The sequence below is a fragment of the Berghia stephanieae genome, chromosome 1, assembly GCF_034508935.2.
Source record: "Berghia stephanieae isolate SIO BIC M18660-M18661 chromosome 1, UCSD_Bste_1.3, whole genome shotgun sequence".
In the NCBI taxonomy this organism is placed as follows: domain Eukaryota; kingdom Metazoa; phylum Mollusca; class Gastropoda; order Nudibranchia; family Aeolidiidae; genus Berghia; species Berghia stephanieae.
Window position 1 is genome coordinate 31,154,600 of NC_088360.1, and position 18,846 is coordinate 31,173,445.

Genomic DNA, 18,846 nt, shown 5'->3' on the forward strand with positions numbered 1-18,846 from the left:
TGTTGTTTTTTATTTGTTGGGTTTGGGTTTGTTTGTTTTTGTTTGTTTGTTTTTATTGTTGTTTTTTATTTGTTGGGTTTGGGTTTGTTTTGTTGTTTTGTTTTTTTTTTGGAGAGGGAGGGGGGCGCGTTGGTTTGTTTTTGTTTTTGTTTTGTTGTATTTTGTTTGTTTGTTGTTTTTTTTTTGTTTTGGGGGGGGGGGGGGTCTTTTTTTTTTTTTGGAAGGGGGGGGGGGTATTTTTCTGTTGTTGGCATAATGAGGGTCATGTTAATCGATCGATATAATTTAAAGGACCAGTTTTCGAGCCAAAAAGTTCAATCCTTTTTTCCCCAGAGTCGTTAGAATGGGAGTTAACTCTTTATATTGAATAGATATTATTGATTCCTTTTATTGCTTTTATGAAATAATATAATGCATAAATGAATGTATCAGCTTCGAAAAAGAACGATATAATGTATTTATTACAAGGAACATTTTCGGCCCAAATCCCTTCTTCAATCAATAATAATCTTTTTTCCCTTCTTATAATGTAAAAATACGTTACGGGATGTTCATAAAGACGGACGGCAGTGGAGGTCTAACCATCGATGGCAGAAGGGCCTTCCATCATGTTTGGTCGAACCATTCAACTGCCGTAGGCTACTCCGGAAAATTTTAAAATTTGGTCAGATAACTCGTCCTTCAAATATTGATCGATTTAAAAGACCCTCGTCTTGGCAAAGAAAAAAAACTCTTAGCGCGAAGTCTTCCTTTAAGTCCCAAGTTTGAAAGTGTTTGCAAAGACGAGGGTCTAAATCGATCAATATTTGAAGGACGAGTTTTCTGGCCAAAATTTGTAGTACGTGTCTGTCCAGAGTACGGCAGTTGGGACTCCAGAGTATGACAGTTGGGACTCCAGCAAGGATGAATGATGTAGAACAATGAAATAACAGGAAAACTGGGTCTGTGAATCAATGGTTTATTTATTTATCTATTTTTTTTTATCTTAGGAGAAATTCAGTAAGCTCCTCGTGGTAGTATCTCTTTCATTTATTATTTTCATAATGCATCTTTTGTCAGGCGTTTATTTATTCAATTTGTCAATTTATAGTAACTTCTTAAAGACTATAAAACAAAACTTGATAGATTTGTGAAAGTTAACAATTTCCTAACATGACCATTGGTTTGGATTTCCCTCGCCATTTTTTTTTTGTAGTATTGAAATGTAGTGCAAAGCAGTCCTATTGGGTTTTTTTATATTAGAGTCAGCTCGAGGTCGGATGATTTTTTTTCTATTAGGGTTGGTTATAGGTCTTAGTAAAGGTGCTAGGGTGTTTGTTTTTCCTATTAGGGTTAGGTACTAGGTTTTGTTTTTTTCTTTGGGTTCTTCTTCTTCTTCTTCAAGTACCAAGTCTGGGCCAGACATCGGTGAGCACGGACATCTCTCTGATCAGATAACCTCAGAAAACTAATATTGCTCTTCTCTTTCTTTGTCACCCAGCTGTTCAGACTATTCATGCTTTTCTTGGTCTACCTTTACTCTTTTTACCTTCTATCTTTCCTGTGAGAGCAAGATGTTCAATACACTTATGTCGATTTAGATGCCTTAAAAGTTGCATTTGTCTTTTTCTTATTGTACGAATTAATAACCATTTAGTTTCAGCTTGCTCTAATACTTCTTCATTGGTTTTCTTCTCTGTCCATGAGATTCTTAACATCCTTCTAAGAAACCCAAGGAATTTACCCAATGGAAACCGTACGGTGCTCTTATTGGCTAACCAACCAGCGGCCTCGATGAGAAAAATATCCGCCATTTTGCTGTTGGCTGGGAATCGCGTTACTATAGTAAACAAGCGCTGATCGGCCGTTCATGAAAACAAGTTGCTGCTCGCTCGTTTAACTCAAAATTATTCAAAACGATCTCTCTAAAATGATATAAATGTGACTTCTTAAGGTTTTCTTCACGGTCAAAACCACACAACATTCTATTAATGATTACGTCCGAGGCAAAAAGGAATATTGACAGGTCGACCGAGAGTTGAACTCGTGAGACGACAAACATCAATGCGAAGTGTAGCGAGAGTCAAGCTATTGTTTGTCTTGTCCTATTCTATATAGAGAAAAGGATAAATAGTATAGCCTCGTGTGTGAGTGGTTGCGTGTCATAGTCTTGTTTTTAAATTGTTTCTGTTGTTTATGTGTGTAGTGATGACTCTCTCACACTCAATTTCAATGCCGAAAGAGGAATTCCCGCACACAAGAAAGGGGAATTGGGGTGGTATTTGGCATATATATTGTATAGTATCTAGTTCTAAATAGATAACTGATTAGAATTATATTATGATATATAAACACAATGCCAAATACAATTCCGAAGTTTCCTTATTTCAAATGAAGTAAAGCTCCAAAACCTAATGGTAGTGATTGTAGTACTGAGTGTTAGTGAGGTGATGTGGTGTTGGTGGTGGTTGTAGTTGTAGTAGTAATAGTGATGATGATGTGGTGTTGGTGATGATTGTAGTTGTAGTAGTAGTGGTAGTGGTGATGATGTGGTGGTGGTTGTAGTAGTAGTGGTAATGGTAATGATATGGTGGTGGTGGTGGTTGTAGTAGTAGTGGTCGTGATGATGATGTGGTGGTGGTGTTTGTAGTAGTAGTGGTAATGATGCGGCTATGTGGTCTAGTATTATGACACTCGCTTCCGGATCGGAAGGTCCTGGGTTCGAGCCTCGCGCTCGGCGCATAGTTGAGTCCTTGGAAAAGGCTCTTTACTCACATTCTCTCACCGTACTCAGGTGTAAAATGAGTACCTGGCCGTTAACAGAGTTGTCTTTTTCCGAAAAATTGTAATATCGCCTAACAGGCGTCATGTCCCGTCCTACATGTTAAATGTTGACCAGGGACCCCTTGTAAAGCGCTTTGAGCACATTTAGTAGATATTGCACTATATAAAGCTCAATTAAAAAAAAAAATTTCAATGATGATGATATGGTGGTGGTGGTTGCAGTAGTAGTAGTGGTAGTGATGATAATGTGGTGGTGGTTGTAGTTGTAGTGGTAGTGATGATGATGTGGTTGTGGTGGTTGTAGTAGTAGTTGTAATGGTGATGATATAGTGGTAGTGGTGGTTGCAGTATTAGTGGTAGTGATGACGATGTGGTTGTGGTGGTTGTAGTAGTAGTGGTAATGGTAATGATATGGTGGTAGTGGTGGTTGTAGTAGTAGTGTAATGGTAATGATATGGTGGTGGTTGTAGTAGTAGTGGTCGTGATGACGATGTGGTTGTGGTGGTTGTAGTAGTAGTGGTAGTGATGCTATTGTGGTGGTGGTTGTAGTAGTTGAGGTAGTGATGTGGTGGTGGTTGTAGTAGTAGTGGTGGTGGTGGTTGTGGTAGTAGTGGTAATGATGATGATATGGTGGTGGTGGTTGCAGTAGTAGTGGTAGTGATGACGATGTGGTTGTGGTGATTGTAGTAGTGGTAGTGATGATGATGTGCTGGTGTGGTGTAGTAGTAGTGGTAGTGATAATGATGTGGGGCTGGTGGTTGTAGTAGTAGTGTTAGTGATGATATTGTGGTGGTGGTTGTAGTAGTAGATGATGTGGTGGTTGGAAAACACATTACAGGTTATTATAATACATGATTACACACATTCTCTAACTTCATTTTTTGACATCTTCGTTGTGCCATAAATATACGCAACAGTTCTGAAACATTTTATTGTGGATTTTGATATTGTTTGTTGTTTTTCTTGTGTCGTTATGTTGACATAGATACCGAATGAATGGTAATTACTACATTCTCAGCCAACAACAAAATGGCGCTGAATGCTTTCATTGGTGGACACTTTTTAGGCTTCGTACGTATTCTCATTCGTTTAATTCTATGAAGAAACCACATTTCTGCTGCCTCCAGTTAGGGTTAGTTAAAAGAATACTTGGGTTGTTTCCCTTAGCACGAGGAGCTTACGGAATGCCTCGCTCTTTCTTTCTTTCTTTCTGTCTTTCTTTCTTTATTTCTTTCTTTGTTTATTTCATTTCATTTTATTTTATTTATCTAATTATTTTTTTTATTCCATCACCCAAATGAATTATTAAAAGGCGAAAGTGTATTCGTTCATTTTAAACTGCTCAAACTGCATTAATAATAGCGTCTTCTTGGCTGCGGCCTGCGACTGCCGACTGCATCTTTCAGATCTGTAACAAAATAAAAAAAAATCCAAAATAATATTGTTCTGGCGTTTGAATGTTTGGTATGCAATTTTGTATTATGTAAATCATCTGAATGTTTGACCTTATTTTATTGTCAACGTTTATCATACCTTCGTAATCTTGAGCGTTATTATCCGTAAATTGTTTGAATTTTGAGACTCGATCTTACTCTTACTTTACACTCTTCTTACCTCCATTTTCTTTTGGCTGTGACTGTGACCATAATTATTGTCAGCTGGCAGTAACGATGGACGATTATACATCGACGGGTTTATAGACAGACAGTGTCTGGCAATGATCGTTCATGATTATTGACAGACATGTCTGGCAATAATGACAGCCTTTTCTTTTGTTTGTGTTGTGTGTATTTTTTAAACATCATTTTTTGACAAGGTTTCGAATTGGATACTGATACACTACTGACACTACAGTGAGGTAGAGTCAGTGTCAGAGTATCCAGACCAACACATACATTGTATGATCTGTTATAAGTTAGACACTTCTTAAAGACTTAATGTATATATAACGGGATAGGGCGTGGCGTGTAAGGTAAGTCTAGTTGAGACTAGACCTCTCTCTAGTTTATATTTTCTTTTTATTTCCACTCCCCATTGATTGATCCGGCTCAGCCGTAGCAGTAGTACAACACTTACACTTACACTTGTCCATAGATGGTTTAGGTTTATTTTATAAATTCATAATCATTCGAAAAAGAAATTATAATTATTTTATTTTTTTTGAGAGGTGAAATATTATGTAACTTTTGAGGGTTGAGTTGGGACCTGAGTTGGGTGAAATAACATTTTGGATTTTTGGATTTTGAAATCAATTTTGTAAACTTCTCATCTGAGCCATTTTATTTTTCTTATTTTCAGATTTGATACCAGATATTTTCTATTGCAATTGATAATATGCTGAATTGATCATTTTGTCACCATGACGTCATCGGATGGAAGTGTTCAGTCTATCGAACAGCGGGTCGAATCTGTCATCGACTCAGTATTTGTAAGTCTATCCATGATTTTGAAAAGGAATAAGTAATGTTATGACATCACCGGCACCTATGTCGTAGTTGACAAAATACTCCAGAATAAGATCCAGGTTGGAAGATTGAAAACTTGGAGATGTCACTTTTAAAAAAGTGGAAAGACATCTTGGTGTCATGACCTTTGCAGAGCTGCCTACTTGCCATTTTTAAAATTCGTAAAATTCCACGGAAAAAAAATGAAAAATGTAGTTGAAATGAAAAGGTAGTTTTACAAATCAATAATTTGCCATCACCATGATCCACAAATTAAATGCACCAAAGTCCTGAATATAGGATCTAAGGAACTAAATTTTCCTTTTCAAAAAGATTTATGGAGTCAAAGAGGCGAATGCAGCTCTGTAGTTGTCGATAAATAATTTGTAATTCTACGACTTTTTCATAGTACTAGGTAGGTCTATATATTTGTGTTGTCCAGCCCCTTTACAGTGTCAGAAATTAAGGACCGAAACTCTTTTTGTTTTGAGGGGGCTTTCTTCTCTGAAGACTTTCCTCCTGAGTTGCTTGATATATCCAAATGAAAAGAAAAAACAGTTAACAACCTTGATAATGTTGATGTTTAGTTGTAAGAAAAGACAAAGAGAGTGCAACAATTCAAGGTGAGCTAGGGGGAGGTAACTTGGTCACTGCAGTCATAGTACTGCGGCAATGCATTGAATCGAGTGTTTTCCCGTTATGAAAGAAATAAAAAAACTTGAGCATTTTTATCGTGCAATATCCACTTTACAAGGGGTCCCAAGCCAACAGCAACATTTAACATGTGGGTGAGACACGATGCCTGTTAGGGATATTACATTTTTGTTTCCAACAGAGACAACGCTGTTAATGGCCAAGTGCTCATTTTACACCTGAGTATGTTGAGAGAATTGGAGTAAAGAGCCTTTTCCAAGGACTCAACAATGCAGATGAAAAATTGGTACTCAAACCCAGGACCTTCCAATCCGAAGCCGAGTGTCATACCACAAGACCAGATAGCATCTGCAACCATTTTTTATTACCAGTATCTTTAGTTTATGAAATTAAGTTTATTTAGTGATCTGCATGCTTGTGCTTGTGTGATGATGAAGCACACACTGTCATAAAAAATTGTTTCCTTGTATGTGTCATATTAATAACGTGAAAATGATTGTGTTATCTGTTTATTTGTATTTTTGTTTTTGTTTTTTGTTTTTTTGTATTCACGTGAATATCAAATGTGGAGCGATTCTCTAGAAAAGGGGATTGCTACATAATGAAGGGGAAGAAGACGGAGAAATGAAAGATTTTTCTTTATTTAAAAATCGTTTGTTTTTATTTAGTAAAGGTAATGGTATCATTTAGATCATATATATTACAGGATGTTTTTTATTTTTAGTAAAGGAAATGGTATGATTTAGATTTTATTTTACAGGATGTTGTTTTTTTTTAGTAAAGGAAATGGTATGATTTAGATTTTATTTACAGGATGTTTTTTATTTTTAGTAAAGGAAATGGTATCATTTAGATTATATTTTAGTAAAGGAAATGGTAGCATTTAGATTATATATTACAGGATGTTTTTTTTTTATTGACTCCAACCGTCCAGGATAATAGTGTGACTGGCAGTGCGTTTTTCACCATTTCGGTCAAAGATCCAAAAAAGACAGTACAAGAAAAATGTGTGGAGTTTGTCAAAGAGTTTTGGTCAACCATATCCAATGTGAGTCCATCCAGTTGTTTTTTTTTCCCATTTTTGGAAGTAATAGTAATATCTCCTTCCCCTATTCCATGATTTAGATTTTCACAAAAAGTCAAAACAAATTTCAGGTTAATTTGATTTAATTTGATTTTTTATATAGCGCAATTTCCACTTAACGTGTTCAACGTGTTTTACAAGGTGTCCCTGACCAACAGCAACAGTTAACATGTAGGACGGGACATGACGCCTGTTAGGCGATATTACAATTTTTTCGTCAGAAAGACAACACTGTTAACAGCCAGGTACTCATTATACACTGAGTATGGTGAGAGAATGTGAGCAAAGAGCTTTTTCCGAGGACTCCACTATGCGCCGAGCGAGGCTCAAACCCAGGACTTTCCGATCCGAAAGTGAGTGTCTTACCACAAGACCACATAGCCGCACAAGGTTATGCATGTAAGCGGAATTTTAAAAATTTCATTACAACAAATAAATGTGGTGAATTATGATTACATAATTCCATCTACATAGCAGTTTTTATATCAGCCTGTAGAGTTTCTAACATGAATTTTCAGATCATCATCAAAATGTAAGCAATTTTGTCATAATAATGATGTCGTTACTTTATCTTTTCATGAATAAATGAATACCTAATAATTTTTTAGGTTTTAAAAAAAAAAATTGGGTGGGGATGTTGTTTTTCTTTTTTCTTCTCAGAAATTATATTTTTTCTACTGATTTTTAAACTAATTTATTACAAAATATTGAACAAAAATGTACCAAAGCATAAATTGCCTTTATTTAATTTTAATAAGTCTCTTTTATTATTTATTCTATTATTCTAAATTGTAATTTTGTTCTGAATTTGTGTTACATCTTTAAAATCTGGCCATTTGTATTTTTCTTAAAATGATACGCGGCTAGAGCTCATATTGCATTACATGTTAGCTCAATGTAAGTGTGCAGAATTATTATTATTATGATATGATTGACACTGCTAAAATTCTTATCATTTGAAGATTTAAGATGGGGAAATCCTCCTTTTTACAGGACAACAAAGAAACCAGAGATTTGGCGTTGAGGGCCGTGGTGCAACAGTTACACAACCAGTGGAACCAGAAACGAGTTGATGCCATCTGTGCTGCATTGGACGGTTTGGTGGAAAGCTCAAAAGTCGAAGCCAAGTATGTCCAGTTGTCCGATTATCCCTGTGTTATTCCATTTGCCGAATCTTATGAATTTTTTTGTAATTTTACGAATTTTAGACAAATTTCATGGCCAAATACTAAATTTTATGGAAAATTACGAATTTTTAATTCTTAGTAATACTTAATGATAATAATGATAAGAAGAAGAACAACTACTACTACTACTAATACTATTACTACTACTACTACTACTCCTAATACTATTACTACTACTACGACTACTACTACTACTATTCTACTATTCTACTATAATAATGATAATAATAATAATATTGTGGTTGTTCGTACACAATTTCAGAAATTTCGAATTTCCTTGTCATATTTCTAAAAATTGACATAAAAATTACTAAATTTGAAGTTTTCAATTTGGCATGTCTGCCATTGTAATTCATTGTCTCCCTTGTCTAGTGAGATAAGCATTTCTTAACACTACTATATAAATTCGTCCATATTTGATATTTCATTTACAAAAAAAAAAAAAAATTGAGCTTTCATATAGCGTAATATCTATTAAGCATGCTCAAAGTGCTTTACAAAGTGTCCCGGACCAACAGCAACATGTAACGTGTAGAACGAAACATGTGGCCTATAAGGCAATATTACAATTTTGATAAGGAGGTACAAAAAGATAAATTAAATTAGACAAATTGAGGATAGATCATATATTGTCCTTTAGTTTTAATTATTTTTGCCATCGCTGATTAAAGTACTTGAATGGGTCTGAAGAAAAATGGGGAAATTGACTCATTTTCGGTGGTTTCTGCCGGCTGATCTCTATGGCTTTGAAGGACTTCTTGATTGGTCAAAAAAAACAAAGTAGTCCTTTGGCACCATTAGGCCCATGGAGCTGGTGTCAATCCTGGTTTCTATAGTAAGAAAAAAAACAATAGCAATTGCTTGCTATATTCCTCCCACCAAATCCAAGCATCAGTAACATACTTTATAGTCACCTGGAACAACTACAAAAGACATCTAACTTCTACGTCATGGCACAAGACCGAAGGGCTAGAGCTCAGGTGGTCGCTGGTTCGGATAAGTAAGTAAGTAAGTAATTGCTTCCTATCCTTTGGATAGGATGTCAATCTTTTGCAAAGACTGTCCGCCTGATCCAACAGACCCAATCACTGTTTGTTGGACAGGGGAGGGGGGTCAGGAAAAAACATGGATTTCACCAGGGATCAATCTCAGTCCTTTGTGTGTGAAGTGAGAGCTCTACCAACTGAGCTTTTGGGATCCCCATTTAGTTTGTCAAAGTTTCGAAAAAAATTTACTATAAATTTAATATGTTTTGTCAAGCTTTAGGCCTTTATAAATTGATTTATTTACCTATTTGTTTATGTGTTCATTTGTTTATTTTGTTCACCTGTTGTATTATAAGAAATGTTTAACATGTGAATTTGGACCTTTTCAGATCTGTGTGTGATGCTTTGTTGTCATGTGACCGACTGACTGTTGACGAAGAGCTTCACTGGATCGCCACATTTACACTGGCACACAAGATCATCGGGGGTGTGGATTACAAGGTTGTTATCAAATAGTGTGAAAAGTAGTCAACAAAAATGAATAGAACAACTTCAAAGAAGAACAAAAAAAAAAACCACAAACAACTAAAACATAAAAACATTATGAAAAAATCTATCTGGTATTTTTGTAATGTATTTCTGTTTTTATTGTTTTTTGTTGTTGGCTGAAGAAGGGTTTTGAGCCCGAACCATTCCGTGATTGTTATTTTGTTATTTTTTAAAACTGCTATAGTGATTTTTGATCATTACTTTTTACAGTTCATAACTTCTAGCAATTTTGTGTCACTTTATCAAATATTGAGATACCAGTTTGTGCCAAAGAGTCATTTTCATGACATTCGCCACTGATCTTCTCGAGTATTAAGTTATTTGGAAATACTAAGGAAAAACTTAGCTTTCATTAGTTTTGTTTTGGAGTAAAATAATGACAGATAAACCAAAAACTGCTGATCTGCCTCTAACTCACAAAAACACTCGATTCACAAACACAACAAGCCAAAGCCCTCGTCAGTGTGTGTGGGTCTTTGTCATGTGTGTGTGTTACGGTGCATGACAAAATCAGTCGCTTGGTGAAGAGCTTCGAGCTGAGATATTGCCAATTTTAGTTCGAGGTCAATTTTTATAAAAAATGAGTTCTCATCATAAATGGTTAAATCAATAATTTTTATACATATTCGTGAAATATTAAAGTTTAATTTCACTTCTAAATATTTTATTTAAAATATTTTTTACAGCTAGTCTAGTTGAAAAAGTATGAAATTTGAGAAAAGTCGCTCGATATCTTTCCCATTTTTAGATCTCGCGGACGGACATTAGTTTTCTAAGAATCCAGTATGTAATGCATATCAAATTAAAGGGGATTCCCCTGGCTTTCCATTGAAACCTAGTGCGCATGAATACATAAAGAATGCTGACCGTGAGAACCTCTGTGCATCCATGACCCATCAATGGCCAGTCGAGTGACTTCGACCAATCTGGGTCACGGCAGTTTGATACACAAAACAATGCACTCACATATCGAGAAAAAAAACACATTTCCCCCTCCAAATGCCTTCTTTATCTTTCCCTTGATCCACTCAATATATGCTTTTAATTAATGCACTTGTATTTTCTGCAACATTCATTAGAATTATACAATGTCATCCGTCGTCTAGCCTTTGTTTACATTCACAACCTTCACATCCGCAAACAAAAATGGCACAGAAAACTCTTCTTCTTCTTCCAGTGTCATCTCATGGGTTGAGGTCGACTTGAAATGACACGCCAATCTTCCCTGTTGACGGCTTGCTGACTGCATTCAGCTGCCGACAATCCTGTCCATGTCCTCACATCATCTATCCAAGTTCTTGCTGGCCTGCCTCTTCCTCTTTTCCCTCAACTCTACCCTCAAGAATGTCCTTGTTGACAGTTTGATGGCGTCTTAGGTGTCCAAAATACCTTAGTTTTCTTGTTTTTATTACTTTCATTAGGGTCGGTCTGATATCAAGGATGTCACAGACTTCTTGATTTGTTTTCTTTTCTTTCCAACTGATTTTTCCAAGGCGATAGAAAGTCCACATTTCAAAGGCCTCAATTCTTTTCTCTATTTGTTTGTTCAAGGTCCATGTTTCTGAGCCGTAGAGAAGTGCTGAGTGGACATAACATTTGAGTATTCTTATTCTCGTTTTCATCTGCGTTTGTTGCGAAGTTAAAATGTTATTCAGTTGGCTGAACCTCGACTTAGCTATAGCAATCCTGTTTTTCACTTCCAGCTCATTCTTTCCGTTGTTGGTCATTGTCTGTCCAAGATATTTAAAAGAATCTACTTGTTCGATGTTTTGATTATTAATTTGACTTTTGCGATTTTTTCAGGCTTCTTTGACATGACCATTACCTTCGTCTTTTGAACATTCATCTCTAGACCCTTTGCTGTACTGTTCAGGTTTACTTGATTTGCAAGGATCTGTAGATTTGTCTCGTTCGATGCCAACAATACTGTATCATCTGCATATCTCAGATTATTTATCCTCCTACCTCCAATAACAATACCTGCAATGTGCTCGGTTTTACGGAAAATAAACTCTGTGTACAGGTTAAATAGATATGGAGAGAGGATACATCCTTGACGAACTCCTCTTTTAACTCTTTAGTTGCCACAGTCGCCGCACGGCGACCAAAAAAAAAAGGTCGCTGAGTTGCCACCGTCGCTCTACGTCGACGAGTCAATGACCGCTATTATCGAGGCGAATAATTAATTCTACGAGCAGTAATTATACTGCTGAACTGCCATACACCTCACTGACGGCTATTGACAGCATTTTCTCGTGCATTCATGATTTAAATTCGATTTTTACATTGTTTTTTTTTCGTAATTTTCCGTTGCCAAGGCTTTGTTTGTATTCCACTAGGGAATCAGATGAAGAGATTGATGTATATAGACATGATAGTGACTCAGGAGATACATTTTTATCAGAATTGGAGATTACGGACATTGAATCTAGTTCGAGGAGTGACGAGGGAGGGTCAGACAGTGATTTTAGTGATGTTCCAGGGGGTCGTGGGGACAATTTACAGAATGTAAACAGAAGGGGGCGTGGCACAAATGCTCGAGATGATGGTAACCAATGGATATGGAATGTATTGACACATGAAGAGACTCATAATCCAGCTGAATGGCTCATTGAGGGTGAAAACAATTCTGGAGCAAGGGATGTAGGGTTTAGTGAAGAAAAGGTTATGCCTGTGAAGTATTTTCAGCTTTTTTCCCCCGATGTTTTGGGAGAGGAAATATGTTACTTATTTTTTCTCCCTCCCACCCCCTACACAAAGAAGAAAAAAACCCACAGTAAATGAATAGATATCAATATGATATTTTCTGTACTTTTTGTTCAATCATTACTCAATAACATGCAACAATAAAAAAACATTTTTATTCATATATGGTGGAGATACAGGCCCATAAACACAGAAATACATGAAAAATGAATATTAATTAGATATCCAAGATGGCCGCCAAGGTCATGTGACCTAATTTGCATATCACATTACGTCAAACTGTACCTACATCTATTCTTATATACCTATGAAAATATAAAGTATGTGTGATGATTACTTTTTTTTTAGTGATTTTTTTTCTGGAAGCACACAATTTTCGTCCATTTTGGCCAAAAGGCTTGGCAACTGGGATTTCTTTTACTGCCAGGATGCTTGGCAACTAAAGAGTTAATTGGCGTGAAAGGTGACAGTTCGCCCTGAATCCTGATGGCTGTTTTTTTATGCCAATATAGATTTGTGATTAGCCGTATATTTTTGCCATCAATGCCTGCCTTTTCCAGACATGTCATTAATTCTCCATGCTGTACCCTATCAAATGCTTTTGCGTAATCGATAAAGCATGCATCGATTTCTTTTTGATGATCAAGGTATTTTTGTGTGATATTATTTAAACAGAAAATTGCTTCTCTTGTCCCATTATTTTTTCTAAAGCCAAACTGTACATCGCCAACTTCATTATCAATGGTAGGCCTGATTCTTTCTAGGATGATCTTCAATAATAATTTAGTTACATGGGGCATCAGACTTATTGTGCGGAAATCACTGCAAGTTGTCGCCTTTGTTTTTTTCGGTAGCGTGATGTAAACCGATTTGGCAAGTTCGTCTGGAATATAGCCTGTATTGTAAATACTATTAAAGAGATCTGTTAGTTTCACAATTGAGAATTCTTTCAAAATTTTTAGCATTTCTGTTACAATGCCATCTTCACCCTCAGCCTTGCCATCTTTCATATTTTTCAATGCATTTTCTATCTCACATGCGAGTATTGGAGGACCGTCAGTGTTGCTTGGCAAAGGTATTTGGGGCCTGTCATCATCAAATAACTCGCCAATGTATTGACACCATCTTTCCTTTATATCCTCTTTCTCAAATAATATTTTACCATTCTTGTCTTTAATACAGTTATTGTTGTTAGTTGTGCGTTTTTTGCCCGAAATTTGTCTTATTTCCTCGTGGGCTGCTTTTCCATCTAGGCCAAATATTTCGATCAACCTGCATTTGTTGTTAAGCCAATTTTCTTTTGCTATGCGACATTTGTGTTGGATTTTCTTAGTCAGCGCTTCATACTCTGGTTTGTTCTTCATTTGTTTACGTTCTGACAGGAGATCCAAAATTTCTGGTGTCATCCATTGCTTTCTTGTTCTTTTCTCCTTCTATGGAATATCCTTATTACCGAATTTTATGCTGTCTTTGAATATGTTCCATTTTATATCAATGTCTTCAATTTCATTTGCTTGTGAGAATTGTTCTTGTGATTCAATAAGTAGTTCATCATATCTGTTCGAAACAGAGACATTATATTTCTCCTGCAATTCTGATGACCATTTTAGACGATCGATGTCCAATTTTTCTAATATCTTTGGTTTTTTAATTTTCTTTAGCTTTAACTTAGCTTTTCAATAAGTGGGTTATGGTCAGAATTGATATCAGCTCCCGGGTATGTTTGGCATGATTTTACACTGTTGCGAAACCTTTTCCTGATCATAATGTGATCTATTTGATTTCTACACCAGCCCCTGGGCTTTTCCATGTGTATAATTTTCTCTTTGGTTTCTGGAAAAAGGTGTTGGTAACAATCAGCTCATTTTCAATGCAAAATTGAACCAGTCTGTCTTCACGCTCATTTCTAACCCCAAGTCCATATTGGCCAACCACGTCTCTCTCCTTCCCGTTCCCAATTTGAGCATTTAGGTCACCCGTGACAATTAACACATACGTTGATTTTACGTGTTTCAGCATACTTTGTAATTCTTCGTAGTATATTTCAATGTCCTCATCCGAATAATCACTTGTGGGTGCATATGTCTGGATGATTGACATGTCAAAAGGTCTGGCTCTCAATTTTATCATCGTTTCTGGAACTTACAGCATATATACCTATAATATATTTGAAAATGTTAGATTTCACCAGCACACCCACACCATGTTGATGTTCACTACCTCCAGAATAGATAAATGTGTGAGTGTCTCTTTTTACAGTTCCCTCTTCTGTCCATCTGTGCTCAGACACTCCTAGGATGTCCACCTTCATCTCATCCGTCTCCTTAATCAAGTTGTCCAGTTTACACTAGTGGATATAATGTCCGGACATTCCATGTTCCAATGCGTAGACATTTCCCTGCATATTTCATACATACATTATCGGACTCCAATCCTCCCGCAGGCTTTAGATTGACGTCGTCATCCTCGTTTGTACTACTCCCTGAAGAGATTGTCTCTTCCCTGTTAATATTTACAACAGGTATCACACCCGCAGGGGGCTCAGGGATACCTGTATAACTTCTATAAACTTTACGTGGCATGATTCATTTCAATACAATTGGATAATACATAGTAGGGCCCCAATCCTTTCTACGATGGCCGACCGCAATCATTTAACGTCTTTGACGCGCTCCACGTGTGCCATACACCTTGCTGTAACGCACAGAAAACAACATCAGCCAAATCCGTTCAAGTAGCAAATATTATCAACCAAGCCACTAAAATGTGTTTTGGGGATGTATTTGAGCACCAGAGATATCCTTTCTGATTCTTTGGAAGACGATGATGAGTCGATATCCCTCGAACAAGAATGGGGGGGGCACCCCTCCCCCCTTTCTGTCTTCGATTTAATCTACGTTTTCACGTGTTTAATGTTTTAATTTAAGTTCAATCTATTAGAAATGGATTATCTGTGTAACACCATCTCTCTTGGTTTTGAACATTAATCAAGAAATTAAATTTGAAGAGCTTCGATTGTCATGACTAAGACTTAGACTGAGAATGAAACAAAGTGTAAACATGGCATGAATGACTTATGAGACGTGGAATAAATGATTTGGTTGGAATAAATTGATCGTTATGCTTTAATTTGACACTGGAAAGAATTCCATATGGTCCTGTCAATTCTATATTTTACGTATACAACATAAAATACACTTACATTTCCTCTGACAGAGGTGAATATGCCTGATGAAAGCTATCTCAACTTTGAGAGCCATTTTCTCAAAATAAGGTTTCCAGACCCTGACCCATACATCTGACCATAACTTCATGAAAAATCACCCGATTTTCTTTAAATAAAGATTAAAATGCTCAGGGGAGTATGTGCTTTCAGAAAATGCACAAAAATGCAAATCCAAAATTTTCACCAAGCGACTGATTTTCTCATGCACTGACACATATATCAGGGCTGAGAATCTTCCGCCTAAGGGTGGATTTCCGCCTAATTGGTGATTTATCTCCGCCCATCATCATCACAATTCCGCCTTTTAAATAGAATCACCATAACCAATACATCAAAATCCTTACCACCACCGTTACTACAACCACCACCACCACATCATCATCCCTACAATCACCACTACAGCAACCACCAAATCATCATTCCTATCATCACTTCAACTAAAACCACCACCACATCATCCTCCCTACCATTACTAGAACTACAACCACCACCACATCATCATCCCCACCACCACTACTACTACAACCACCACCACATCATCCAGTGATGATAATCTTCCGCAGAATTTCGGGATCTTGGGATTTTCTTTGAACTGTTCCGCTGTTTTTGCAGTGTCAAACATTTTTCTATGAAAAGCACTCTAGTGGCTCCACAGTAGATCGATGAAAATATCATGTCTTGTGTCAAATTTTGACACCTGTGCTCATTGCATAAATTTTGGTGACATTCGCATTTTTAATGGCGTCACCCAGGGTGGCACCATATGTCAAAAGTGACACAATGCATGTGATTTCCTTGGATGAATAGATGATGGGTATGGATTGGAAAAGAAAAATAGAAAATCAATTTATAACACACACACACACACACTCTCTCTCTCTCTCTCTCTCTCTCTCTCTCTCTCTCTCTCTCTCTCTCTCTCTCTCTCTCTCTCTCTCTCTTTCTTTCTTTCTCTTCTCTGTCTTATTGATTATCTGCATAACCACCAGCTTGCAGGTATTGTAGTGTGCTTTGTAAAGTAAAAACAAGTACTTTCTAGCCTTTGGAGCAAAAATTTATAATTTATCAGCGGTATGATCATTATTGTGGGCCTTTAAAATCATTTTCGGGAAAGGGCAATTCATTAAATATGTATAAAAGGAGTATATTCTATAATGTTTTTGTGACTAACATATTGTATATGCAATTTTTGCATTTCCACTTGAGTTTGCCCGGTGGACTGATACATTTCCCTCCTTTTTGACAAATTGCATTTATCATCACTGATCATCATCCCTACCACCACTACTATTACAACTACCACCATATCGTCATCCATACCACCACTGCTACCCGAACCACCACCACATTGTCATCCATACCACCACTAGTACTACATCTACCACCACATCATCCTCCCTACCACCACTTCCACTTCTACTACAACTACCACCACATCGCCATCCATATCACCAATACTACTACAGCCACCACCATACCATCATCATCCCTACCACCACTACTACTACAACTACCTTCACATCGTAATCCCTACCACCACCACTACTACAACTACCACCACGTCGTCATTCCTACCAGCACTACTACTACAACCACCACCACCACCACATCATATCATCTCTACCAATACAAGTACTACAAACACCACAACATCATCATAATCCCTACCACCATTACTACTACAACTATCACCGCGTCGTTATCCCTACCACCACTAAATAACAATGTGAAATCGATTTTAATATAAGAAAACAGATAAAATGGATGTTTCCGGTTTTCTCTTTATCAACTAAACAGGATGAATGAAATACCCAGACGAATTGAACCTTACATGAAATTTCACATTGTTATATATTTCTTTGAGCTTCGAGCAGCACCATGCCACCACCAATACTACAACTACCACCACATCATCATCCCTACCACCACCACTACTACAACTACCGTCATATCATCATCTCTACCACCACTACTACAACCACCACCACATCACCATCCCCAGAACCTCAACTACTACAACCACCACATCATCATCCCTACCACCACCATTACTACAACCTTATTATGTTGTAATTATACTTTCACCTTTTGCAATTCCTACGAGTGGTGTCAGGAATTGCTGCGAGACACATTATTTTGAAGTTCAAATCTATATGTTATTGTCGTATGGATGGGTCATGATCTACGCGCTGAAAAATTTCCTCCTTTTTTGTAACTAGTCATTCTCACCCCTGATATATATAATATATATATATATATATATATGTATATTATATATATATATATATATATATATATATATATATATATATATATATAATATATATATATATTATATATATATATATATATATATATATATATATATATTGTTTTATAAGGGGATTGTCTAATCTGTAGTTTCTCTCTTTTCAACTTTTCTCTTTTTTCAACTTTTCTCTCTTTTCAAGTTTTCTCTCTTGTGTTTTCCAGGGCGTAAGAGATCTGCTGAAAGTCGTGTTGGAAAAATGTCAACTTTTGACCAATGTCAACAATGTGTCATCTCTACCCAGCATTCAAGTTATCATTTCAGTAAGTTTTCATTTTGGGGCAGCGTGGCTCAGCGGTAAGGTCTTTGCTTCGTACCCGAAAAGTACCGAGTTCAATCACCCGTCGCTGTGCTGTGAGGCCTTGAGCAAGTCACCTCGCCCTAGCTCAATTTGCGGCGCTGCACTGCGGCTGTCACCTCTATTATTTCAGTCTTCCTTTGGAATAGACCCTTGATACAAATTTCATCTATGGGATGAATAAAGGGAATTTTACTTTATTTATTTATTTATTATTCATTTCATCGGGGATAACACCTACCACCTTCATCTGCGTAGAAGAGTCACAATGACACTATAGCATTGGAATTGCTTGATATCACATGGACAGAATATTTTCATATTTCAGGCTGATGCAAATCTGCCTGTCTTTACAATTCAATTCGTGTCAATAGATTTATTTTTGAGTTAAATTTGGTAACATTTTGATTTTTTCCTCTAGATTAAAATTTTTTGAAACCAAAGTTTGAGAGAAAAGTTTAATATAAACATTACGAGTAATACAGATATGTGACCCAATTGAACCATACTATCACCTCGACAGCATTTGTTAGGGATCGGTCAAAGAACTCCTGAAATACTCATTGAAATATATACACATAGTGCAGCTATGTGGTCTAGTGATATGACACTCGCTTTCATATCGGAAGGTCCTGGGTTCA

General features: G+C 36.6%; 1 protein-coding gene across 1 annotated transcript in view; it reads left to right on the top strand.

Moving 5' to 3' along the window:
• The first annotated feature begins 4,124 nt into the window (after positions 1–4,124).
• The window catches only part of LOC144971718 (mediator of RNA polymerase II transcription subunit 23-like), a 58,731-nt gene continuing 44,009 nt past the window's right edge, over positions 4,125–18,846 (top strand). The window contains exons 1-6 of the mRNA XM_078912794.1: positions 4,125–4,227; positions 5,062–5,191; positions 6,796–6,909; positions 7,939–8,072; positions 9,508–9,619; positions 18,072–18,170. Coding sequence (XP_078768920.1) covers positions 5,123–5,191; positions 6,796–6,909; positions 7,939–8,072; positions 9,508–9,619; positions 18,072–18,170 — 528 coding nt within the window. The 5' untranslated portion in view covers positions 4,125–4,227; positions 5,062–5,122. The remainder of the gene's footprint in view (positions 4,228–5,061; positions 5,192–6,795; positions 6,910–7,938; positions 8,073–9,507; positions 9,620–18,071; positions 18,171–18,846) is intronic.